A 25,466-nucleotide genomic window follows, 5' to 3' on the forward strand; every position below is an offset into this window, starting at 1 on the left:
ATTTGAGAAGCCATAGACACACAACAGTCAAGTACGATAGGGAAAGAGAAGAGATCGAGAGAGGCGACTGGTCTAGTGGTGATCGACAAGAAAAGGAGGGACGAGAAGGAGGGGTTTGAACAGTTGATGCGAGAGATAAGTGGGTGGGTGTGGAGTGGTGGAACCCATTTATTTTATTAATATTTGTATTTAATAAAATAATAATAATAAAATAGTTAAAGAAAATTAGTAAGGACAAATTAATCATTTTATATCGATTTGGGACTAAAACCGCAAAAAAACAAACAACGATGTCCTATTGGAAAAAAAATGACTTTTGACATGAAAGTTCTTAAGTTTGTCAAGTTTTGCCCCTATGATGATTTCTTGCTTTGTTATGTTTTTGGCCTTTTTTTTTTCTTTTACATGTAATAGCCATTTTAGGTTACCATGAAATCTAATTTGCAAAAAGAAACCTTACTTCTAAAAAAACATAAAACATGTGTTTATACTTCTAAAAATGTATCTATAATTCTAAAAACATAAAAAATGTAAAAATACATGTTAGTAATAATAATAGTAGTATTTATACTTCTAAAAAGGTGAAATTACGTATTTATAATTCTAAAAAAACATATTTATATGTTGTTTAGTTAAACTCTTTTTTATGTATAAACATTTTTTTGCATGAATACGTATACTATGACAAAAAAAAACATAAAATATTTGTAAACTTAAAGTTTTTTGCAAATTAAATTTCACGATAACATGGAAATCTATTATTGTATGTTAAAAAAAAACATAAGGACATAAATGAACAAGAAATCGTCACATGGACAAAACAGAAAAAACTTGACAAACCTAAAAAAAAAACATAAGGACATAAATAAATAAGAAATCGTCACATGGACAAAACAGAAAAAACTTGACAAACCTAAGGACTTTCGTGTCAATTCAAACTTCCACACAGAGAGAGAGAGAGAGAGAGAGAGAGAGAGAGAGAGAGAGAGAGAGAGAGAGAGAGAGAGATGTATGAACGACAACATGATAAATGTAGACAATAGCAAATGGAGGGGGGGAGAGTCGGAAAGGAAAAAAAGAAAACTATATGTTTTGCAATTTATTTAAAAAATCTAACATGTGAAATGGTGTTTTTTTTTTTTTTTTTTGAATTGTTTTGTACAAGGAAAAGAACCGGAAAATTAGGGTGTGTTTGGTTGTGGAAAACTATTTTCATTTTCTAAGAAAATGTTTTCAGAAAATAGAGTTGAGTTTTCATTTTTAGTTTTCAATGAAAATGCGTTTGGTTGGAACCGATGGAGTTTTCATTTTCCATCTTAGAAATTTGGAAAACTTTGGAAAACTGTAAAAATCACTTTTCTAGTTTACATACAATTTTGAAAACTGAAAATTTTCATTTTCTTAGAAACTTTGGAAAATTGAACGAACCAAACGCGTTTTCAAAATTTCCGTTTTTCTTGGAAAATTTTCCTAGAAAACTGGAAAATTTTCCACAACCAAACGCACCCTTAATTATTGTCGGAAATGATGAAAATTACAAAAAATATCTAAAATTTAGTTTAATGTAAATCATATATAAAAATATGATTTTAATGGTGTTTCTCGAGCATTAAATATAAGTTTAATAATGTTTGTTAGACCTGCAAATCAAATTAACATTATTAAACAACAATACAAAATCCTGACACTACTCAGCCCTTGTGACCATGGAGGTTCGCCTGCAGTGACTTCAGGGCATGAGGCAAAACCTCATGTTTGCGGCGGGGGATTAGTCGGTGCGCGAAAGCTGGCCCGGAAACCCTCGTTAGGGAAGTTACCTTTCCAAAAAAAAAATATTGAAATTATGTGAAAAGTGATAATTCATTAATGTATAAAGTCAAGTCATCAAAAAATAATTGAAAAATAAAGTATTATAATATAAAAAAGGAATAAAAAGTTAAAAAAAGTATATCGCTACGTGTTGCATTTGCCATAAAGAAAATAGTAATAATGAAAAAGGAGACGACCGTGTTTTGTTAGCCTATCAAGTATCAAGAACAACTCGTCACACTCCTCCCATCCACCTGTGGAAGTTTCAATATGGCGGAGATGTCAACGGAGACGACCGCGCCGTTACTCAGACCACGACAGGACACCGGCGAATCCCAATCAGGAGAAGGAGGAAGGCCGACTACACTCGCCCTTCTCCTCGGCCGTGCTTCGGGACGGCGTGGAGCGTCTATGCTGGTGCGCGAGACTGCAGCGCGACAACTGGAGGAGCGGCGAGCCGACTGGGGCTACTCAAAACCAGTTGTCGCCCTAGACATGACATGGAACCTCGCCTTCGTAGCGGTTTCGGTGGTTTTATTGATTTGCACGGTAGAGGAGAAACCGAACGTTCCAATTAGGGTTTGGATCTGCGGATATGCGTTGCAGTGCGCGGTGCATGCGGTGCTTGTGTGGTTGGAATATAGTCGGAGAAGTCGGAGAATACAGGAAGACGAAATGACAGGGGGAAATGATTTGAGTTTCAACGACAGTGAGGATGATGATGGAAGGATTGGGGCTTTCTTGACTTCTAACAGAATCAGGTCCGTTTCAATGTTTCATACAGTTGAACTTGAATTCATTTAGCTTAAAATTATGAATCTTATTGTTTTCCATTTCCATAGGAGACTTCATTGTAGCTTTAGCATCACTGGTTCTAACCATTTGCTTCAATATGCTCAATGATTTGTTACCATTTGTATAATTAGATCAAATGCATTTGCCTTATCATCTAGAAACGGGAAAATCACAATAGAAAGTGGTTTCATTTCTACCTGATATATACTGTATACACGATTGATTCATTGACTGATGCATAACATTTTGGGATTTTCAGTTACACTAAAAGATGTGAGAATCTTAATACCATGGTATCATTTGTCTGGTGGCTAGTTGGGTTCTACTGGATGGTTTCTGGTGGGGAGATTCTTCTGCATAATGCTCCACGCTTATACTGGTATGTCTTGACTCTTGAACCAATGTCATATTCTCCATGTTGAATGAAATTATGAAAAACATAAGGCAAACTTTTTGTTTATAAAACATTAAGAAAACTGTTTCAAGACTCAATGAAACCTTTGGGCATTACAATTCATTGTTTCCTGTTTTATATGAATAATTGCAGGTTGAGTGTGGTGTTTTTGGCATTCGATGTGTTCTTTGCTATCTTTTGTGTTGTTTTAGCATGTTTGATAGGAATTGCTCTCTGTTGTTGCTTGCCCTGCATCATTGCAATTCTGTATGCAGTTGCTGGCCAGGTGATTATATGACTCTCTTTTCAAGATTTTACAATTTATATTTTGTTTCATTAAGTTTTTTAACATATTATATGCTTAATAATATCCAGGAAGGTGCATCAGAAACAGACTTAAGTGTCCTTCCAAAATACAGATTTCAGGTATCCAATGATGAAAACGAACCTGATATTCATGTGGGAGCAGGTAGAATGATTCCTGTTGAATCAAATGTTGGATATTTAGCTGTTGAACGTGTTCTTCTACCCGAGGATGCTGTAAGTTTAATTAATAATCTCATAATTCCAAATAGATATAATGTTGTAATTTTGATGTTGATATATGAAAGAAATGTTTTGTTTTATACTTTTTAGGAGTGTTGCATATGTTTAAGCCAATATGAAGATGGAACAGAGCTTCATTCGCTACAATGCAACCATCATTTTCATGCATCATGCATAGTGAAATGGTTGAAGATGAATGCCACCTGTCCTCTTTGCAAATACAATATCTTAAAGGGAAACGAACAAGTTTAATAATAAATCAGAAGAATCTGAAATTCACACAGGCTACTATGTATTTATGGATATGTACAGGAGAGGGGATGTAGCTAAGCTTTGGTAAACAAACAAATTTTCACATTTAGTAGAGTTTACTTTTTGGTACAAATGAACAAAATAATGCAAAACATATGTAGCATTGCCATTAATTAATTTCAAGTGTATTTTGTCATGTTGATGTCTAAACTATAACTATTATGTTGTTGACATCACTTCCACTAATTCTTGATTTAAGTTGTCGTTGTTCTTGAAAAATTCTTTAGTTATATTTCGATTTGTTAGAACCCAAAAAGCTGAAACTATTTTAGTTTGGTTTTGTTTTAGTTTTAGGCTAAACATAACCATACCCAAACCGATATATATGTAGGGATAGCGATGAGAAGAGAATTGGGTATCACCGTTTATAATTTTAACAGGTTAAAGTTTATTAGTTGTAATTTATATTATCTACAACCTAGTTGTTATCTCATTCAAAAAATTGCTTAAATTTTCTACTTATTCCAATGTCTAACAAGTTTAATATCTAACTAGAAGGGATCCCCCGCGTTGCGGGGGTTGGAAAGTATCGATTTTATGAGAAACTATAGTACACTGTCTGAATTGGTAGCCACAATAAAGTATGTTGCTATTCTCTGGTATTCCTCCATTTACAAACACGGTAAAAAAAATGAATGTACATTGTGATACTTCTTAATTGCATAGTATATTGTTGTAATAGTTTTTATTTGAGAAAATTTTGAAATACTATCCTTTGACATGAACACCATCCAGAATTGGTTTCCATGCCTCCATTTGTTCCTTTGTTCATACATTACACACATGACTTTTATCGAATTTTATAAACACTCCTTAATAAATTTCGAACAATTATCGATACCTACAAAAAAATGCAGAAAAGGAAAGCAATCATCGCTTTGTTTTGTAAACACACATACATGCATATGAATCATGAAGGGGTCTGAGTTTAATCACTTTGAGTTGTGACATGTAGCTCTTAAATATATTATCATTTCGTGAAAGCATGAGCATAATCAATTTGGAATTTTAGGTCTCTTTGCAAGATCAATTTGAACAATAAATGACTCCACAAGGAGGAAAACTTACCGGTTCCATGATACAACTAAAGGATCAATACCCATTTCAGTGAATAGTCAAACGCTAGTTGCATATTTCAGTAAGCGTTGCTTCATAAACTAAGCTGCAAAATCAAATCTTTTATCAGCTTTAACTCAAATCATTTTATTATAAATATTAAAATAGGACTTGAATTCTAATCTTTCCCACATGCCATTACAGTCCTGATGTTAGACCAGAGAAGGTGGAAACCCAAAGCAAACACCAAAAGAAACTGTAGGACCGGTGAAGATGTCGAAATTTCAAATCAAACCCTAACTTCCGCTCTGTTCCACATACAGAAGAAGAGGTTAGTTACAATTATGGGTAAGATGCCACTGAAATCGGTGCACTACAATGCAAGCAAGATGAATCAGTGATCACAGGAGCAAAAAAAAAACACTAAAACGCCAACATTGCAATCTGGGTATGCTGGAGCAAATCAGGAGAGGCATGGCTTCTTTTATCTATCCACTTCTTTAATAGTGCTTCTTCTATCTATCCACTTCTTTAATAGGGCTTTTTGTATCAAATCCCTCATCCAAATCGAAAAGAAAAAAATTAAAGAAATCGTAACAGATTCATGAAATTGAATACAAATGAAATATAAAATTAAGGAGAAATTATAGATTCCAAAGGAGTGGGAGCTCAACGGTTTCAATTTAAATTCATGAAATTACATAGGTAAAATCTTAGGTTGATAAACGCAGTTCCTTCATAGAATTGGAATGCTAGCTCTATATGGACTAAAATCGGAACAGATTATCCCTTAATCAAAGAAATTAGAATATAGGAGAAATGGTAAAATACATGATTTAGTGCGAGGCCGACAAGTTACGGCGAGGGCAAGGATAATCGTTGCACCGGTCGTGCCAATTCCGGAGACAACGCTTATCGGCGACGCCGTCTCATCGAAGAATCGGTAGTTCCTGTTCTCGAAGATGCTTAAAGCCGGTCAACGTTTGTGATAGTAGGCATGACACCTGCCTCCCACCCTAGAAACGAAAATAGCAGACGGGAGTAATGGTTGGTGAAGCAGAGCGCACAAATTACAATTTCGAAGAAGACATTTGTATTTGCTTATTGAAACGAACTGAGTACAATTTCAAATACTGTACCGGAAGCATCGATTTCAATACCTGTTTGTGTAGTATCGGTTTCACGGTGGCATCATTTTTAGTCTCATACACTTATTACGATTATAGATGATGGCGGTAGAGTGGTTAGGTTGGAGAAGAACTTCGATGTAACACGTCGCAGGTGGAGAAGTCGGACGTGGGCATCCGCTTTATTTGTGGTTGAAATCGATTGTTGGAGTCGCACAGTGTACCAATGTTGATGTAGGTGAAACACAGGAGGTTTCTAACCGGAGGTGAGTCGGTGGGTGTGACCAAAAGATACCAGAATTAATATGTAAGAAACAGTGACGGAGATGGGAGCGAAGAAAATATCTGAAGAACTTTAAAAAAAAAAACAGAACAAAGTCGAAAGATTTTACCTGCAATAACATGAGGAAACGGAGGAGGAAGAGAAGGAACGGAATGATAGATGGAAACAGAACAATAAAAATAAAGTCGTTGGATAAAACAATTACACCAATCGAATTGTGATCGGTTGGGAATACGGTGAGAAAGATGGGTGAAAAACACGTGTGAACAAAAATAGTAGAAATGACATAAATTGTCCAGAAAAGAAACCCATAGCAAGAAAAATACCGTATGAGACCCAAAGGAAAAAAAAAAAACAAAACAAAACACAAAAACGGAAACTACAAGGACGAAAATAGACAAAAATGGTTGAAGTTTACTGTTGCTAAGTTTGAACATTTTTAATATATATATATTAATAAAAATTACACAAATTCAGTTATCACCATATAAAGTTTGAAATATCTGAAATTCGTTATACGCTAATAGAAATCACAACATAATTAATAAAAACAAATATCTTATTTTTAATATCACATAATACTAATATATAATTTTGAAACAAAAAGTATTAGCATATAAGTATTTTAAAACTATAAATGATTTGAGGTCAGGTATGAAGTTTGTCAACCTGTATTATTATATCAACATGCTGTTCTTGAGTTTTACAAATAAGGGGATTAAAGAGAATGGAAAGATAGGGAAAAAATACTTGTGTTCTCGGGCAAAAAAAAGGAATTGAACGAAAATTTGTTTTGAGGAGGCCAAAAGGAAAATTTATCCCTACCGATTATTTCTTTTTTCTTCGTTAAAAAAACTCGAAAACACGTTTTTTCTTATAATTCCATCTTTTTCTTCCTTGACAAAACTTGAGAATAATTTTTCTCTTCTATTTTTTTTTTTCGTTTCTAAAAAACTGAAGAACATATGAACATGTGCAAAAGAAAAGTTCAATACTCAGTACCATAACAATTTACATGATTCAAAACACATCCCAAAAGTTGCGAGTTCTACTATAGAAATGGTTTCCAAAGCAAGTAAGCAACTAGCGCATTTTACATTTTCTACTATAGAAATAGTAATAGGAATGGGAATAAATGAAGTTTTGAGGGTAAAACGTAAAAACATTAAGTTTGGTGCACAACTTTAAATTCAAATGAACCAAACGCAAAATATTTGCTCTTCGAGGTCATCGTCAAAACTCAAATGACACTCCGTGGCGCCGCCGTCGAAGCTTTTAAATCCTCTGCTCTGATTTCATGGAGATCAGTATGCTTCATTCCCTGTCCATCTCTATCTCTAAGTTTGATGATTTATAGCATATATATAATACCTGTAATACTTGATGAATGCAGACTGGTAAGTTGCAGCAGACGATCGGTGGTTGTATAGAAAAGACAGGGAGAACGCTTCATTCTGGAAACCAATCGACTGTCAGGATTTGGCCTGAGCTCGCCGGAAAAGGGAGGTACTTCGATTTTAGTTCCAATTTAATCCCCGCGTCAATTGATTTTGCTGAAGAATCGCCGCTCTGTACTACGCTTCGTAAAGATGGGCACACTGTTCGAACTGTCGAGCACTTGCTTTCGGCTTTGGAGGGAACAGGCGTCGATAATTGTCGAATCGAGATAGTGAACTCTGATGATAATGATCCTTCAGCCGAAGTATGATCAGAAAACATAACTAGTTCATGATTTCAACTTTGGACGTAAATCTTCAGCCAGATTGATAGGTTTCATATGAAATTACAGGTTCCTATTTTCGATGGATCAGCGAGGGAATGGGTGGAAGCTATCGAGCAAGTTGGGGTTACAGTTGCTATGGATTCCAATGGCAGAAATTGTGAGAAACTAGCACCATATCTTACTCAACCTGTTCATGTATCAAAAGGAGATTCTGTAATATCAGCATTCCCTTCTAAGCAAATTAGTATCAGTTATGGAATCAATTTTCCACAGGTAAACCTAAACCTCTTGATCCTTTACATTTAACATCACTATATATATTCACCACTTAGGGTTCATATATCATTTCAGGTACCAGATCTAAGCCTCCAATGGTTTTCTTCAGTCTTTTCCACCACCGATAACTCCTTCTATTCTAAGCAAATAGCTCCTTCAAGAACCTTCTGCATTTATGAAGAGGTATTATACATTTGAATGGGTTCATGTTGCCTTTATTAACATTTCCTAAATAGAAGAATTATATTGCATTTGCAGGTGGAGAAGATGCGGAGTGCAGGACTCATCAAGGGTGGTTCTTTAGAGAATGCTGTTGTTTTTAGGTGAGATATCATAAGACTCATTAAAGATTTTGAAGTATGTTTTGTGAATGATCTTGATAAAGTTCAATGTTTTGTTTCTTAGTAGAAGTAAAGGGTTGATGAATCCAGGTTTGCGTTCACCTGAGGAGCCATGCAAGCACAAGATTTTAGATCTTATTGGGGATGTTTCTCTTTTTGCTCGCAATGGTAGTCAAGGCCTCCCTGTTGCAAATATCATAGCTTATAAGGTATGTCAGGACATGTTGTACTGTGTTTGACTTACATTAGACTGGAACTGAAAGACTGATCTCAATGAGACAAAAAATGCATCAACAAATATGGAACAATGTGGGACAGGGACTCCCTGTTGATCTATGTCAGTGCAAAAGACATGAATGCCCTTATCATCATCGTCCAAAATACCTCATAAAACTTGTATCCTTTTGTGAAATTACACTGACTTTATACACAATGCAGGGAGGACACGCACTACATGCCGAATTTGTTCGTCAACTCTCTGGATTCAGGAGTATCTCCAACAGTGTAAGATAAGACAGTTGAATGATAGAGAATGCTTGATATTTGTGTATTTGTAGGCCTTAGATTTGAATTTTAAAAATGTTATCAACTGTTATGTTTAGTGATGGGAAAATTTAGTACGATAAAGATTTACTTTACATAAATCTTGTGGAGGAAAAAGCAAGTGAAAAGAGAAAGAAGAAAAGCTAAATTGGTTGGTGGATTGTGGTTGGTTGTCTAGTATTTTCTGAGTTTATTTCCGTTTATCTATTTATGAATGAATTGATATTTGTTTGTGTATAATTTTTGACAGATTATAAAATTAAAAAGTTTAACTAGAAACTAAATTGGTGGAACTAGTGGAAAGTCACCTTAAATGTATTCTTACGGAGGGTTTGACAAAACTAACTAGTAGCTATAAGCTTTACCTTTTATTAGAGAAGAAGGGTGTCTTTGGTATTGAGCTTTTGAGGGTTTTTAGCTTTTAAGAAAAAGCTTGAGTTTATTATTATTATTTTTTTTATTTGTAAGTAGTAGTTTTTAGCTTTTAATTTAAATAAAAAATTCATAATTCAAAATTTATTTCAAATAGTGTTTAACAAAAAACTTCTAACTGATTATAAACAAATTTACAAGATTATCCATATAACTATCAAATAACTTTATTTAACTTATATCATTATTGTAGTAAGATAGATTTTGTACTTAATTGATTTATTTCTAGTTCGGAACAACTTGTCTAGCTCGTTCACCATAATCATATACTTTCTTTTCCGGTTTGCCACATTTATGTGTAAATTAAAGAGAAGAGCACAAATAATTTTTGTATATATTATGATGATGTTTATTTTAAGTTGCACATTTTATTTAGCCTTTTAGCTAGTTTACCAATAAAATCATGAAAGAGCTATCTTGGATTAGTTTTTTGGTGTAGATAAAGGTTATGTTTGACGTCCTACTTGAAAAGCTAGTTGTTAGCTGAAAAGGTAGCTGATAGTTAAAAAAACTAGTTGTTAGCTGAATAGCTAGTTGATAAAAAAAAAGACGTTTTGTAAGAATTAGCTTATAAGCTAGCTAAAATATATAAAATGACATAAAAGATCATTTAGAAAAATATGATGTTTATAATTAATTAAGGGTATATTTTGAATTTTTTTTTTTTTTTGAAAAACTTGTCCAAGTAGCTTTTTAAAAAAACTAGCTCTTAAGCTGTTTTTTGGCTTACAAAACACGACAACATAAAAAACTCGAAAAATAAGCTAACTGTGGCGCGCCAAACATAGCCAAATGAATAAGTTTGTAGGATTATCTTTTTGGTTTGTTTGACTTTGGTATTTTGGTTATATGAAACAAATTATCATTTTATACTTTAGTATGAGTGTTTGTTCAAAGTTTCTAATGAATTTCAAGTATTGCATTGTATGACACTAAAAGGAGAGAAGGAAATCAAGGTCATTTCTTGGAAGTAATATCTTCTTGTAATTTCTCTCTAACTATCATGCTATTGTATGCTCAAGTTTGCCATGTACTTTTTCCTAAAACACCCACTTAGCCATTTGCACCAATTAGCTTGCTTGTCCATGATATTTTTTTTAGATCATTAATCTTTTCTTTTTGGCATTTTCTTCTTTGGGTGTTTTGAAGGTTCCTTACGGAACTAAGGTTTACATTCGATAGAGAAGATGCATATGATATGGATTGATAGTTGCTTGAATCTTGCATTTTTAATGCTTGTGATTTTAACATTTCAGTTGTAAATAACTTTTGATAATTTAAAAAAAAAATTGACAGTTTCAGTTGTAAATAAAATATGTAATATGGCTACAAGGTTCAACAAATACTCACCTGTACTACCAGATCATCTTTATTTATATTCAATATGAAAGAGAAATGATTCAAAAGGGAATGGATGGAATTTTGAGAAATTGACTATATATATTGGTAATTTAAGATGGTCTTCTTCTTATTTTTGCCCTAAGCTTAAAATATTACTTAACCGGACTTAGGTGTAAGCATTTTTGCACATTTGGTGTATATGAACTTTTGTGTAGGAGTTATAAATTAAACGACTATCAACGTTGTTTTTTAAGGTGTGACTTAAAGCGTTAAGTTTTGTTTAAATTTATTATTATTATTATTATTATTATTATTATTATTATTATTATTATTATTTGTTATAGTATAAGTTATACTCAACAATTTTAATGCATAAAAAATCATGTGATTGTATATTTATATCAAATACATCAAGTTTATAAATATGTTACATCAACAAGCAATAACAAAAAGTTAACAAAATTTTATTAGTTTGATATATGTATATTTTTTTAAAACTTAGTCACTGATCGACAATCAACATATATACAGATACCAAAACTTGTTATATTCTAAAAAAATTGATAGAACATTACAAGAACATGTTAGACAACTAGATTAGATGTATGAAATGAAAGAAATATAAGAAACTATCCTTGAAAAAGCCTCTAAAAATCTTTAAAAATTCCTTTTAGAAACCTTAAAAAAACTCTAATAACTTCTAAAAAATGTTCAAAATCCCTATAAGAAAACCTAAAAAAATAATTAAAATAAAAACCACGATTAAAAACGCTAAAAGATAAAATCCAAAAAAAAAAAAAAAAACATGCCTAAAAATTTAGCACCACGAGAAGCCATGGTGTACACCCTTCCTTATAAATTCGTGAACTCATGATGGAGTATAACATGACGATTGAGAAATATTTTGTTGTCATAACGCAGTCTTTTATAACATAGGTTAGTACAATATTCTTTTTGATGAATAGTATCAATATGAAAATGTAGCATTATTCACAAGTGCTTATGAGATTTTCAATCATGTGTCATAATGTTTTCAAGACAAATCTTGAATGTTATAAATTTATGATGGAACCTACACCAAATAAAAACTAATAAAACTCAAACTACTTAAAGCTTGTAGGCTGTCAATGTAACATACTAGCATTTATTCGCAAAGGCTCATGGTATTTATTTGGGATGGATGGTGCAACATCATTGCATGACCTCGGTTTGTTTTTCTCCGTTTACATCGGTTTCGGGCCGGACCTAAATCCCATTGAGTCACTACTACCTCTACTTCATCTTGAACGTCTAGAAAACAATATTGATGTTCAACAGCTGGCCTAAACATGTAAAACAATACCATACAAAACATAAGATAGAATATTTCCTCCGTCATATTAGCCAGCTTATGCGTGTACTTTCTATCTGGAAGGGTCTTCACACAGAAGACAGCATATCTCCAAAAATGAAAGTACACTAAAGCCAAATTAGGAGCATCATCTACCCATGTAGCTTGTGCAATCTTTGCAAAACTCCTGGCAACCTTCCCTCCATCATCGACCTTACAAACTTTATCTAACCAGTTACCCGTGCCAATAGCGGTAATGACAAATGTACACAAGCCGATGTTTTCCACCACAAAAAACCAACCCCACCAAGTCCTTCTGTCTATATGAAAAGGGTTGGTTTCCCTTATTAATATAGAAGCTACATTAAGCAGTATCACAATCATCAAAATCATCATTTCTTTTACTTGTATAATTGGCCTCAAGAAAGACCATCCGGCACACATCAACACGATCACGGAATAGAAAAGCACAACCCTCATAAACTTAAATATGTAAATTACAACTACCACACTACAACTATGAGCAGTACTTGTCAGCTTCACACACTGTGAATCCGCGGGCCCAAATATCATGTCAAGAGTCACTGTAGCAATCAACGCACCCATCAATATATGAATTCGGTGAACATATGCCTGGTTCTTGTGGCAAGAGAAGACCCAAAACCCTAGAAAACACAGATAAATGAGGGAGAAAATTACTGATATGAAGTCGTTAGTAATGTCGCCAGCGGTGTTGTAGAGCTCTATACGGAAATGCATTGTGTGGAAATCCATCGGTGCGTGAGATTAATGTGGGTTGCAATCGGTGAAATGGAGGGAGTAGTAATTTGGATATGGATATGTCTCACGTGCAATTTGTTGAGAAGACCTCGGAAAGTAAGGATGACTCAAGACTCGATCCTCCAATAATAAAAGAGTACCTATTATCCACGTGTTAATTTCTGCGCCCCCTCCAACATCTTTTCCCGCTCCTTTTTTTTCTACTTGAAATGCCTAAACTGCCCTTCTTCTCCGATTTATTCTTAGTTCCCTTTGATTATAAAATCAGCAATGTAATCCAATAAATCAGGAATTATCTTCTTTCAAATTTTGAATCGATAGTGTTCGTCAGTCGATTTCAAGAGTATTCCATTGTTGATTCATCTCTCTCCGTTTCCAATTTCTGAGTCAATACAACAGATGACATCAAGATATCACACTCGGTTTCAATCGATCTTCTTGTCGTCATTCTACTAAGCTTCGCCACCTCGCCTGTCTCAATGTCTTTCGGCGGAAGATGGGGACGATGGCCATCGTTTCACTTTCCCATGCCAATCCCGCTCACAATATTGAATCAAGCAGATCTGCTATTTATTATCTAAGGCAACTGTGTCCGATTAAAGCAGCCATCCAAAGGTAATCAAATACTATCGCCGTCTTTATTCCTAAACTCTAATTGGTCTTAGTTTTTGAAGGGATGGTACTGTTGGGGTTATGAGAGACGATGGACATAGAGTACGGTGATCTCTCTATGATGTAGTCGTATTTCCCTTGGCTTTAAGACTAACACCAAGTGTTCGATGAAATTCCTCATCAGAACATTTGTTGTTTAGGTAGCATAAGGAGCAAACAAACTTTCATGGGCTGGCTAAATATTCTAGAATGTTTGTAAGTAAATGCATATATTATGTTTTTTTCTTTGCTAAAACTGGTTGCAGTAGAACTTTTGCCTTTCAAAGTGAATTGGAATTTTAATAAACTTTAGAATATTATATTACAAGTCATAAGGATGCTGCAATGTGGATAATGTTTATGTTGAACTTGAAGTAGACTCTTAAATAAGTTTTGTCCGTTTATGCTTCACCTTCTAATTAATTTTGGTCTTTAATATAACAGATTCTAGGAGTTATAGGAATGGCTAAGGAGATGTCTCATTATTGTTGATTTATCTCTTACATGTAGAATGAAGATCAAGATGAAATACACTTGGAGATTGAAATAATACCAGGTGATTTGTGTTGTCATGAGATAATTCAACATTCTACTTTCTTTTCTCTTAATTACATGTAATTTTATTTTTCTAAGTGTAATGTTGTAATAGGAATGGATGCTATAATAAACAACTAGATGAAAGTATGTGAGGAAACAATGCATACAACTCATCCCCTTGAAGCAACATGAGATTTAATATTTTTGCAGCCTTATCTGTTACTGTGTTCATTATGACCTTGAAATACCTTTTAGAGTGGTTTTTAGTAATGATTTTTAAAAACAAGTCTCTTGGATGTAATGTTCAGTGCATGCTTATATAGAGTTATAAAGAAGAGTAAATGGATTTTTTTATAAGGCATTATTGTATATTATCCATTAGATAACTGTTATGCATTCACTCACGTACAACTTTATAGAACGGGGTAAGATGGGAAATCAGCATAATAAAGAGAATCTTATTAGTGCAAGGGCTTAGGGGGGATTTTAGGCATTTTATAGTATTTAGTTTGTTATGTCAAATAGTATAAGAGGGTAGTGGGAAAGGGAGAGAGGTATCTATCTTTTGTGTGAAATCTAGAATTATTTCCTATGGGAGAGTGGCTATCTCGAATAAAGCTAATCTATCCTTAGTTTTTGTAACCATTTTAGGTATTATTGAGCGTTTTCAATCAATATTAAAATCATTTGGTTGTTTTTATGTTATTGAATCTGTTCTTAGAATCTAGTTCATAACAATTGGTATCAAAGCAATGAACCTGGTTACTTTGGATCAAACAATAGATGCAACAGAAGAAGGATGGGAAGGAGTGAAATCAGCTCTAACCGATTTGCAGCAACTGATGAACAATCAATGTTCTCTACTTGTGGAGAAAATGACTAAGATGGTCAGTGAGAACGAGAGGGTTTGTTCTATTTTTTCAGAGAAAAGTGGTAAAGACAGCAACTATAGACTGCCGTTGCCGCCACCACCATCGGAAGTTGAAACAAGGAAGAGAGCAACGATTCTTAAGGGAGGAGGGACCAACCGGAAATTTCACAAACGTGAGATGCTCTTGTTTGATGGAACTAACACAAATGAGTGGAGTTGTAATGTGGAAAGGTCATTCTCCTCGTATGAGGATGAAGAAACGATGGAAGTTGTTGTTAGGTCTCTAGAAGGCGACACTTTACTTTTCTATGAATGAGAGCATCGTAGGCGACCCATACGACAACCCATACTTGTCATTCTTATACTACTATACGAATAGGCACACTTGCCTAGTTGTGTAGCAGTCTAGTTGTGATTAAGTGCAATTTTATAAATATAAAACTAATAGTAGTAAAATAAACATCAATATCTAAACAATCTAAATTCTTGGTGGACTTATAATAACACGTGATAATTATTTGTTATACGTTTTTTCAAGATTAGTCAAGTGTTAATTGTCTTTAACAAAATTATGAAAATGAAAAATTCCCCATTCTTTCTTGTTCTTAGTTTCTCTAAAATATCAAGCAAACTAGGAATTCTAGACAACCAAAGTCTAAAAATCCCCAAAATTCTTTTACATATTAAAAAGGGTTGCAGCTTATGAACAAGATCAAGTTTGAAGTCGATCTGTTACCGCCCAGTTGGAGTCGCTACTCTCGTTAAGAGGAAGAGAACACCGCCCCCTAGCGCTCGCTAAGTGGCTCGCTAAGGGATGCTCGTCGACTCCATGGCGAGAAGAAAGAGAAAGGATTGGAAGGATGTGATTGGTGCACACGACTTTGATTTCTTGTTCTTCTCCTGCGATTTCATCCACATGAGGTACTGATTTCTCCTTCTTCTTGCTATGATTACTTTTTTTTTCTTTTGTAAGTTTTTATGCTCTGTTACTATGATTTTATTATGTGATTTTACTGTGTTTTAAGGTAGGGGTGAGCATTTGGACCGGTGGACCGGACAGGACCGGACTGGTTTTTTGGACCCCCGGGCCGGTTCTCGGTTCTAAGATTTCATCAAAACCGGTCCGGTTTTTTTCCCGGTTCGGTCCGGTTTTTACCGGGTTTAGAACCGGTTGGACACGCTTAAAAAAAAATTCAATTTAGTAGGCTTTGCTTTGAGTCTTTGACGGTCCCTTTCCCATAACTACGTAAGACGCAAAGAAAGATCACTTCGATTCGATCATCAAAATCCTAGCTCGGACGTAAGTACGTAAGCCTTCTCCAAGTCTCAATCTCAATCTCGCAAGTGGCAAGTCTCGATTTTACAGGTTTTGTTCCTTCCCAGTTCTCTCAAGTCTCAACGATCGCTTCTCCCTCTCTCAAGTGAAAATCGATTTCTGTGAAACTCAACTACTCAAGTGTCGATTTAGAAGTAATGGAATCAAAAATTCGGAATGCTAATTGGATTGGAGATGATGATGATGAAACTCAAGTAAGGGTTACGATTTTTGGTTCTTTTTTCTTAATTTTTGTTGAATTAACAAAGAATGTTGTTATATTTAGTTGAATTCATGTCAAAAAAAAATTTATTGTTATTATATGTAAACTAGGGTTATGATTTTTTGTTGATTTTTGTTAATTTTTGTTGAATGTCATATAGTATGTTGTTATATTTAGGTTATTTGTTGTCAAAAAGTTTTTTTTTTTTTTTTTTTTGTGATTGTATGTAAACTAGGGTTATGATTTTTGGTTGAATTTTGTTAATTTTTGTTGAAAGTTATAAAGTATGTTGCTATATTTTGTTGATTAATTGTGAAAAAGTTTTGTTGTGACTATATGTAAACTAGGGTTACGATTTTTTTTGTTGATTTTTGTTAATTTTTTGTTGAATATCATATAGTATGTTGTTATATTTAGGTTATTTGTTGTCAAAAAGTTTTTTTTTGTGCTTGTATGTAAACTAGGGTTACGACTTTTGGTTGAATTTTGTTAATTTTTGTTGAAAGTTATAAAGTATGTTGTTATATTTTTGTTGATTAATTGTGAAAAAGTTATTGTTGTGACTATATGTAAACTAAGGTTACGAATTTTTGTTGATTTTTGTTAATTTTTGTTGAATGACATGAAGTATGTTGTTATATTTAGGTTATTTGTTGTCAAAAAAGTTTTTTTTATTATTGTATGTAAACTATGGTTATGATTTTTGGTTGAATTTTGTTAATTTTTGTTGAAAGTTATAAAGTATGTTGCTATATTTTGTTGATTAATTGTGAAAATATTTTTGTTGTGACTATATGTAAACTAGGTTACGAATGTTGATGAAGAGAAATTTATTGAGAATACACCACAAATTAATTTAGTTGACGATTCGGCAAAATATGATCAATCAAATTTTAACAAACGAAAAAGAACAAATGGGAAAACGAAAACAAGTCGCAAAAAAAAAAAAAAAAAAAAAACATCCTCTTGTTGGGACACATTTGATAAAGTTATGATAGAAGAGGATGATGGTGTCAAAAGAAGATATGGAAAATGTCATTGGTGTGAAAGACTACTAAAGGCGGATGTGGAAAGAAACGGGACTTCTAGTTTACTCAAACACGTAGGTAGGAGTCAAAAAAACTCGGATAAGCTACAAGATCAAACTCAAACCAAATTGAATCTAAAGAAGGAGTCAAATGGGGAGACTAGTGTTAAAACATGGAAACACGACGACGCTAAGATCAAAAAAGCATTACTTAACCTTTTTGTGGTAGGCGAACTACCTTTCAAGTTCGTTGAAAACGAGGCTTTTGTGGAATACACCAACGCATTTAATGCTAAGGTCGTGTTGCCATCTAGACATACGATATCTCGGAATGTTTCCAAGTTTTACATAGAAGAAAGAACCAAAATGCTTCAATTTTTAAGTAACCCAAACACCGCTATACATTTGACAACGGACACTTGGACATCTTCTTGTCAAATGACTACTTACATGGTGGTCACGACTCACTTCATAGATGAGAATTGGATAATGCACAAGAGAATTATAAACTTTTGGGAGATAGATAGCCATAAGGGAGAGGATATGGGCCGAGAATTACTCGATTGTATTTGTGGATGGGGAATGAAAAATGTCATGACCATTACCTTGGACAACGTCGCTACAAACGACAAGGCAATTGACTTTTTGGTCAAAAAGTTGCCCAATCTTTACAATGGTGGAAAGCATTTCCAAGTTAGGTGTATGGCCCACATTTTAAACCTTGTCGTAAAGGATGGACTAAAATACCAAAACTATCATGTTGAGTGTATCCAAAAGGTGGTACGGTATATTAGATTGTCACCACAAAGAATAAACAAGTTCAAGAAGGCGATGAAAGATTGTGGCTTACAAACGAAGAAGTTTCTATGTGGTGACACCCCTACCCAATGGAACTCGACTTTCGAGTTATTGAAGTCTGCATACCAGTTACGAGAGGCATTTATGGAATTTGGCGTAAGAGGTAATATTTATTTTTAAGTTATATTTCAGCTTTTCAGCAACATTTTAAATATTTTGTAATCTATGAGATTTTTTAAACAACTATAACTCATTCGTTTTAAGTCGGATTGTCACACGGTTTTTTCCAACGTTTAATTTACAGTTTGTAGATGAATTTAGACTATAATTTTGTTGATTTTGGTATTATATTCAATGAGTTATAGTCTTTCAAAATTGAGCTATCAAAGCTGAAAAATTTCAGCTTTTCAGCAACATTTTAAATATTTTGTAATCTGTGGGATTTTTTAAACAACTATAACCCATTCGTTTTAAGTCGGATTGACACGCGGTTTTTTCCAAAGTTTAATTTACAGTTTGTAGATTAATTTAGACTATAAATTTGTTAATTTTGGTATTATATTCAATGAGTTATAGTTTTTCAAAGTTGAGCTATCAAAGCTGGAAAATTTCAGCTTTTCAGCAACATTTTAAATATTTTATAATCTGTGGGATTTTTTAAACAACTATAACTCATTAGTTTTAAGTCGGATTGACACGCAGTTTTTTCCAACGTTTAATTTATAGTTTGTAGATGAATTTAGACTATAATTTTGTTAATTTTAGTATTATATTCAATGAGTTATAGTCTTTCAAAGTTGAGCTATCAAAGCTGGAAAATTTCAGCCTTTTAGATATTATTTTAGACTATAATTCTGAATTTTATATATCTTTGACAGATAAATCATATGAAAGGGATCTCAGTAGAGTACCGGAAAATTATGACTTTGAAGTTGTAACCGAAATGGTGAAGTTCTTTGAAAAATTCAAGACAAAAACAGAGCTTGTTTCGGCTACATCAAAACCTTTGGTAAATCTTTTTATCTGGGAAGTCTTAGATATGGACATACATTTAAGAAACTGGTCAACCAAACCAATGTTTCTCGAAATGGTAAAAGACATGAAGACGAAATACGACAAGTATTGGGGTGCATACAACAAGATGAACGATTTTATGTACTTTGCGGTTTTACTTGATCCTACCACCAAATCACCTTTTTTGTTACATGCTTTTAAAAAAATGATCGGGTACATGGAAATGATGGAACCGCCATTGACCCCCGCGGACATAGACATAAAAGCACGTCAAATGGTCCGAGAGATTGAGAATAGGATGGAGAATTTATTTATGACCTACTTGAAACGATTTGACAACGGTGGATCATCTCAACAAGAAGCGAGTCAAAAAGTCATTGATGTTGATGATGATAACGATTTTTTCGGTGATTTTCTTTGTACGGGAGGTAGCAACTCTGATCCAACAAATAACAAGTTTCGAACTTATTTGAAAGAGAATATAGTTAATTATAAAAAAGATTTTTCAATTCTCGGGTGGTGGAGACTAAACGCGATTAGGTTCCCGACAGTTGCTCGGATGGCGAAAGGTGATTACTTTTTTTTAGTCTTTCATAGTTTCTTTATAAATTAATGTTGTTACAAGTTAATTCTTTTTTGTTACTAAACGCGATTAGGTTCCCGACAGTTGCTCGGATGGCGAAAAGTGATTACTTTTTTTTAGTCTTTCATAGTTTCTTTATAAATTAATGTTGTTACAATTTAATTCTTTTTTGTTAGACATATTGGCGATACAAATCTTAAGTGTGGCGCCCGAGTCCACGTTTAGCACATGTGGTAGAGTTGTAAGTGAGTATCAGACTAGTTTATTGACTTTGATAGTTGAAGCTTTGTTATGCACCCAATATCGGGTGAGAAAGTCTACAAATCCGATAATTGACAATGTTGATGACATCTTGAACGATGATGATATAGCTTTGGGTAAAAAAATTACAATCTTTGTTCTTTTTTTGTACAATTATTACTTTTTATTAAATACTAACAACATTTTCATTTGTGTTTATGTAGAGATTGCACAAGCTTTAAACATGTTAGATATGGATGACAATGATATGGGGAAGAGGCCAATGCAAGATTAGATCACGAGTTTATGAAGTTTGTTAGTTTGATTGATTTTAAAGTCTAAACTATGATTTTTGATGTTACGGTAATACTTTTGTATGTTTGTCTTATGATTGTTAACTTTTGTTGGTAAACTTGATTTATATGTTAGTTGCTTTTATTTGGAAAATTAATTTTGCAAGTTATGCATGAAACGAAACATAATCATTTTTACAAGTTGTATCGTATCAAACTCAACAACATATTTGTTTTAACGGGTTCTATGAAACCCAAAACCTTATTTTAATGACTTATACTCTATGCAATTAAAGTTGTACCGGTCCAAACGGGCCCAAGAACCGGAAAACCAGGACCTGGATCCGGACCCGGACCCGGACACGACTCATCCGGTCCGGTCCACGGTCCACAAAATTCTCCATAACCGGTCCGGTTCAAGAGCCGGTCCGGTCCAAATGCTCACCCCTATTTTAAGGTGTTTAAGGCCCCTCAAAGTGGGTTTTTATGTTTCTTAATGGCTTAATCTGTCTTTAAAATTGATAGCTAGTTTGTGAACAAAATTGATTTGCCTTCAAGTTTATGCTAGGTTTATCTATATAGTTATGTTAATGTTGAAGAATTATGATTACAGATTCTCACGGTGTTGTGTTTTTTGAAGCTAAGATCATTGAAACAAACATGAAGACAAGGTGTTTGATGAAATGCTCAAATGAAAAAAAAAAACATTTTATAGTGGTATTGAACTACATTTTCCAAATTTGTAATGTATTGGTATATTTGGAACTAAAGAGCATAAGTTCATAATTCTTAATCTTATTGACAGAAGCACGGTATACTTGTTGTACGTGATCATGCCTAATGGATTAGATGATTCATTGTTTTCTTATTGCCTACCAAGTCTTTGACTAAATGCCTAGCTAAGAGATGTTAGATGAGAATGAAATGACCGTAATTTTGCTTAATGTTGTGTCGATAAGATAACATAGGGTTGAATCACCTACTAACACCTTTTGTTAGGGAACAAGCAATTGCTATGAAGTTTTTATGTTTAATTACGATTAAAATTTGTATATCAGCAACATCTATCCATAGCTAGCTTTTGAATTGCTCGATTCGATTTATTTAATTATGAGGATACTAGTTGTAATAAGTATACTCGTTTTCTAGAAATATATAGAGAATTGGGAAAAATGGTCATATTCATCAAGTATTAACTTCATACATGACTTCATACGCACAAGCACACTTTCCTATCTAATTTTTAGGTTAGAACACTTTTTTTGCCCGGTGAGTATTGAATTCCTTGCTTATCAATCTCTTTAGTTGAAAAAAAATTAAAAGGGGATCACACATCTTATTAAATGAAGAAAATAAAATATTAAATTCAAAATGATAAAGGAATTTGGGCTTAATATGCTAACTTCTCTTAGGTGTCAGTGATCAATATCTTATGTGTTCTTCAAAGCCAGAGTCTTCAAAGCCAGAGAAGTTGTATTGCTTGTATGATGATGGTTTCAAACTGGTTTGCAACATCCTTTTTTTAAATGTTTTAGAACAGTAACATGTTATGGTATCTTGAATGTAAGAATTGGATTATATTTTGGGTTTATATTAATATCAATAATGTTAACATATGTCATTTTATGATACGTGTTTTGGGTCATCCAAAGAGATGTTCCACCTACCACCATTTAGAGATGCACGCAAAAACCGGTTTCACTATTCAAAACCGGATCCAATCCGAAACTGGATTGGGTCAAAACCGGTTTTGACCAAACCGGATCGGATCGGATTTAAAACCGGATTTTCAATCGGATCCTAATCCTATATTCCAAATCGGATTTGATATCGAATCGTAAACCGGATTCGCTAAAAACCGGATCCAAATCCGCCCCAAAATCCGATTAAAACCCACTAAAATCGGTTTAAACCGGTTTCAAATCGGATTCGGATTTTGGTTGGAACCGGATTGGATTTTGACCGGATTCGGATCGGATTTTTTATGACGTAAGCGAAACCGGATCGGATCGGATTCGGGTTTTGTGCATCTCTACCACCATTGATGCCATGAAGAGGACTATATAGGAATCATGTCTTAGGTCTTAAGTAATATTGAGTTGTGCTTTAAATTATTGTAATCGTTCTAATATGAATTGTGTGTTGTTAAAAAAGTTTATGTCATATTAATTAAATCAAAAAAATGTTTGTGTAATATTAAAAAAATGTTTGTTTATTAAAATAAAGTAATTAAATTAAATTAGAAAAAGAAAATAAAAAAAATGGAATGCTGGGAGTGTTACCACTCCCTACCAAATGTTAAGACTATGTGTTAATCGGAGAAAAATGAAGTGGCACTCAAAAAACTGATGTGACAAGGTGCTAGGAGTGTTACAACTCCCCTTAGCCTGGTCAGCTTTGTTGGGAGTATTGTTTCCAGGTTTTGGTTCTATATATGTCTTCTGTAACTTGCGCTCGTCGTTCATGTCTTTCAATTCCTCCCTAAAGTTCCTTTTGCTTTCTTTCTTTCGCCATTGTTCCGCTCTCGGTTGGTACGTTAAAATTCTCTAGGGTTTTCTTCCTACATTGATACGTTTTCAGTTTTGTTATTGTTTTGTGGGTTTCTTAGTTTCTATTGTCGTTCGATTCTTTTGCTATAGATGCATTTTCTGTTTTCGTTTGGTAATTGCAGGTAATGTTCATTCGTCTCTCAGTTGCTTCAACCATATGTTTCTTCCGGTATGTCTTCTGCCGTTTATATTGCAATTGTATTTCCAGTACTCTCTCGCATGTTGGTTAGTCTCTGTAGTCGCCAAAGTCCAGTTGATGGAGTACTAAGGTATTACTAATATTTTTTTCCCTTCTAATTTAGGTTTTTTTGTTTAAATCTTAGTTTTTCTTCATCTACCGGTGACAGCTCCAGTTGATCTCTTAAAGGGAAACGAACAAGTGAAAAATCAAGATTTCACATGGGCTACTATATATTTATGGATATGTACAGGAGAGGGGATATGTATCTAAAGCTTTGGTAAACAAACAAAAAAACCTTTCACATTTAGTAGAGTTTACTTTTTGGTACAAATGAACACAATAATGCAAAACATATGTAATATTGCCATTAATTAATTTCAAGTATATTTTTTCATGTTGATGTCTAAATTATAACTATTATGTTGTTGACATCACTTTCACTAGTTCTTGGATTTGTATTTAGATTTGTTTGAACTCAAAAAGCTGAAACTACTTTAGTTTGGTTTGGTTATAGTTTTAGGCCAAACTTAACCATACCCAAACCGGTATATATGTAGGGATAGGGATGAGACGAGAATTTGATATTACAGTTTATGATTTTAAAAGGTTAAAGTTTATTCGTTGCAATTTCTATTATCTAAAACCAAATTGTTATCTCATTCAAAAAATTGCTTAAATTTTCTATTTATTCCAATGTCTAACAAGTTTAATATCTAATAAAAATACACAAATACAATTATCACCATATAAAGTTTGAAATATCTAAATTCATTATAGCTAATAGAAATAATAGCATAATTAATGAAAACAAATATCTTATTTTTAATATCATATAATACTAATAAATAATTTTGAAATAAAACTATTAGTATATAAGTAATTTAAAACTATAAACGCTTTGAGGTCGCGTGATGCGGGATGTCAAAAAATCAAACTACAGGAAATGATGAGGAAAGTTGGTTTTTAGGAAGCCGTGCTCGGAAAATTTCACACGCATATAAAGAAACCTCCATATCACAATATCGATATACTTAGTAGCAAGTGGACTTCAATTAATCGTAGGTGCACCAAGTTTAATGGGATTTTCACAATTAAACTTCAAACCTCCTCAAATGCATAATTTGAATTCACTATTTTTGTTCATGGCTACGTTGAACAAATCGAGATCTTGTGATTTCCATATAAACTACATAGCATTGGTTTTATTGAGCAGATATATGGGAAAAATCACAGAAGAGAAACAAGAAGTACGGAGTAATAATAAAAAAAAATAAAAAAAAGTGAACAAAGAGAAAGAAAGATAAAAATCAACATTGCATGTTTTCTTTTCTTCTATGCGTTCAAGTACAAAGAGATAGTGTAGGTTGTGTAGCGAATTATAGAAGTACCAGGGCTTGTAAAAGACGCCGTCGACGCGAATTATATGCAAGGTGGACGGCTTGGAGAAGAAGCAACATCGGATAACAAACATGATTTATGAACGTATGCATTATATTTATATTAGAGCCAAGGAAATTTGCTAAAACTGCAAGACTTATACTAATCAGTGATTTCTTTTCTCTCAATTTTGTCCCAATTTGCAAGGCTTATACTTCCATCCGTCTTCCTTCTCTTCCCTCCTTAAATGAGACGCGGGAAGAATATTTTTTTCTCTTCTAAACTTTTTTGTCTTCTATATTTTCTAAAAAAAATTTGAGAACATGTAAACATGGTGAAAAAGAAAAATTCAGATACTAGGTCCCATAACAATTCACATGATTCAAAATTCGTCCTCAAAATTTCGAGTTCAGTTTACTCATAACGCGTTGTCCTATAGAATGTAGGGGTGAGCAAAACTGAACTCAGAAAACAAACAACCGACGGTTTGGGTTTGAATTTTTTTGTTAAACCAAATTATTTGGGTTCGGTTTTGATTTTAAGAAATGTAACAATTAAAAACCAATGAAAATCAAACCGAACTGGGAAAAGTTCAATAGAGAATCATTATTAATAAAGGAACCAAGGAACCAATCTAAAGCGCCAGAATTTAAAGCGATCAACGGCAAAATGAAGGGTTGTAGACTTTTACAATGGACACACATGCACCAGATTATAAC

The 25,466-nt window shown here is 33.5% G+C and overlaps 3 protein-coding genes and 2 long non-coding RNA genes across 6 annotated transcripts; 4 read left to right on the forward strand and 1 right to left on the reverse strand.

Moving 5' to 3' along the window:
* The first annotated feature begins 1,994 nt into the window (after window positions 1-1,994).
* LOC145166414 (E3 ubiquitin protein ligase RIE1-like) lies at window positions 1,995-3,992 on the forward strand. Its single transcript, XM_079085389.1, has 5 exons — window positions 1,995-2,570; window positions 2,864-2,983; window positions 3,152-3,284; window positions 3,374-3,538; window positions 3,635-3,992. The coding sequence occupies exons 1-5, from the start codon at window positions 2,080-2,082 to the stop codon at window positions 3,794-3,796; spliced, it is 1,071 nt and encodes a 356-aa protein (XP_078941515.1). The 5' UTR covers window positions 1,995-2,079; the 3' UTR covers window positions 3,797-3,992.
* A 3,512-nt stretch (window positions 3,993-7,504) lies between these two features.
* Window positions 7,505-9,445, forward strand: LOC145162548 (putative UDP-3-O-acyl-N-acetylglucosamine deacetylase 1, mitochondrial). Of its 2 annotated transcripts, none has more exons than XM_079081665.1 (7): window positions 7,505-7,629; window positions 7,716-8,024; window positions 8,112-8,318; window positions 8,397-8,504; window positions 8,580-8,644; window positions 8,727-8,871; window positions 9,101-9,445. In XM_079081665.1, exons 1-7 carry the CDS (start codon window positions 7,567-7,569, stop codon window positions 9,173-9,175), a joined length of 972 nt encoding a protein of 323 aa, XP_078937791.1. In that variant the 5' UTR covers window positions 7,505-7,566; the 3' UTR covers window positions 9,176-9,445. The 2 variants fall into 2 exon arrangements, with proteins under 2 accessions (XP_078937791.1, XP_078937792.1); XM_079081666.1 differs by having other exon boundaries at window positions 8,730-8,871.
* A 2,593-nt stretch (window positions 9,446-12,038) lies between these two features.
* Window positions 12,039-13,082, reverse strand: LOC145163934 (protein CANDIDATE G-PROTEIN COUPLED RECEPTOR 7-like). The gene is made up of 2 exons (XM_079082671.1): window positions 12,249-13,082; window positions 12,039-12,050 (listed from the first exon to the last, which is right to left on the reverse strand). The coding sequence occupies exons 1-2, from the start codon at window positions 13,080-13,082 to the stop codon at window positions 12,039-12,041; spliced, it is 846 nt and encodes a 281-aa protein (XP_078938797.1).
* A 291-nt stretch (window positions 13,083-13,373) lies between these two features.
* On the forward strand, window positions 13,374-14,519 carry LOC145162549 (uncharacterized). The gene is made up of 4 exons (XR_013739167.1): window positions 13,374-13,703; window positions 13,763-13,955; window positions 14,184-14,295; window positions 14,389-14,519. It is a non-coding gene; the product is annotated as an uncharacterized LOC145162549 (long non-coding RNA).
* An 8,594-nt stretch (window positions 14,520-23,113) lies between these two features.
* LOC145162550 (uncharacterized) lies at window positions 23,114-23,764 on the forward strand. The gene is made up of 3 exons (XR_013739168.1): window positions 23,114-23,171; window positions 23,312-23,458; window positions 23,537-23,764. It is a non-coding gene; the product is annotated as an uncharacterized LOC145162550 (long non-coding RNA).
* The last annotated feature ends 1,702 nt before the right edge of the window (window positions 23,765-25,466 follow it).

Source organism: Lactuca virosa, chromosome 3 (genome assembly GCF_052849685.1).
Source record: "Lactuca virosa cultivar CGN04683 chromosome 3, Lactuca_virosa_CGN04683_v6, whole genome shotgun sequence".
NCBI classification, from domain to species: Eukaryota; Viridiplantae; Streptophyta; class Magnoliopsida; order Asterales; family Asteraceae; genus Lactuca; species Lactuca virosa.

Bases quoted from the DNA above. Each gene is read 5' to 3' on its own strand.
- LOC145166414 (XM_079085389.1), top strand. From the start codon at position 2,080: ATGGCGGAGATGTCAACGGAGACGACCGCGCCGTTACTCAGACCACGA. The intron at 2,571-2,863 runs GTCCGTTTCAAT...TGGGATTTTCAG, and splicing joins TTGACTTCTAACAGAATCAG to TTACACTAAAAGATGTGAGA. The intron at 2,984-3,151 runs GTATGTCTTGAC...GAATAATTGCAG, and splicing joins AATGCTCCACGCTTATACTG to GTTGAGTGTGGTGTTTTTGG.
- LOC145162548 (XM_079081665.1), top strand. From the start codon at position 7,567: ATGACACTCCGTGGCGCCGCCGTCGAAGCTTTTAAATCCTCTGCTCTG. The intron at 8,319-8,396 runs GTAAACCTAAAC...ATATCATTTCAG, and splicing joins ATGGAATCAATTTTCCACAG to GTACCAGATCTAAGCCTCCA. The intron at 8,645-8,726 runs GTGAGATATCAT...TTTGTTTCTTAG, and splicing joins GAGAATGCTGTTGTTTTTAG to TAGAAGTAAAGGGTTGATGA.
- LOC145163934 (XM_079082671.1), bottom strand. From the start codon at position 13,082: ATGGATTTCCACACAATGCATTTCCGTATAGAGCTCTACAACACCGCT.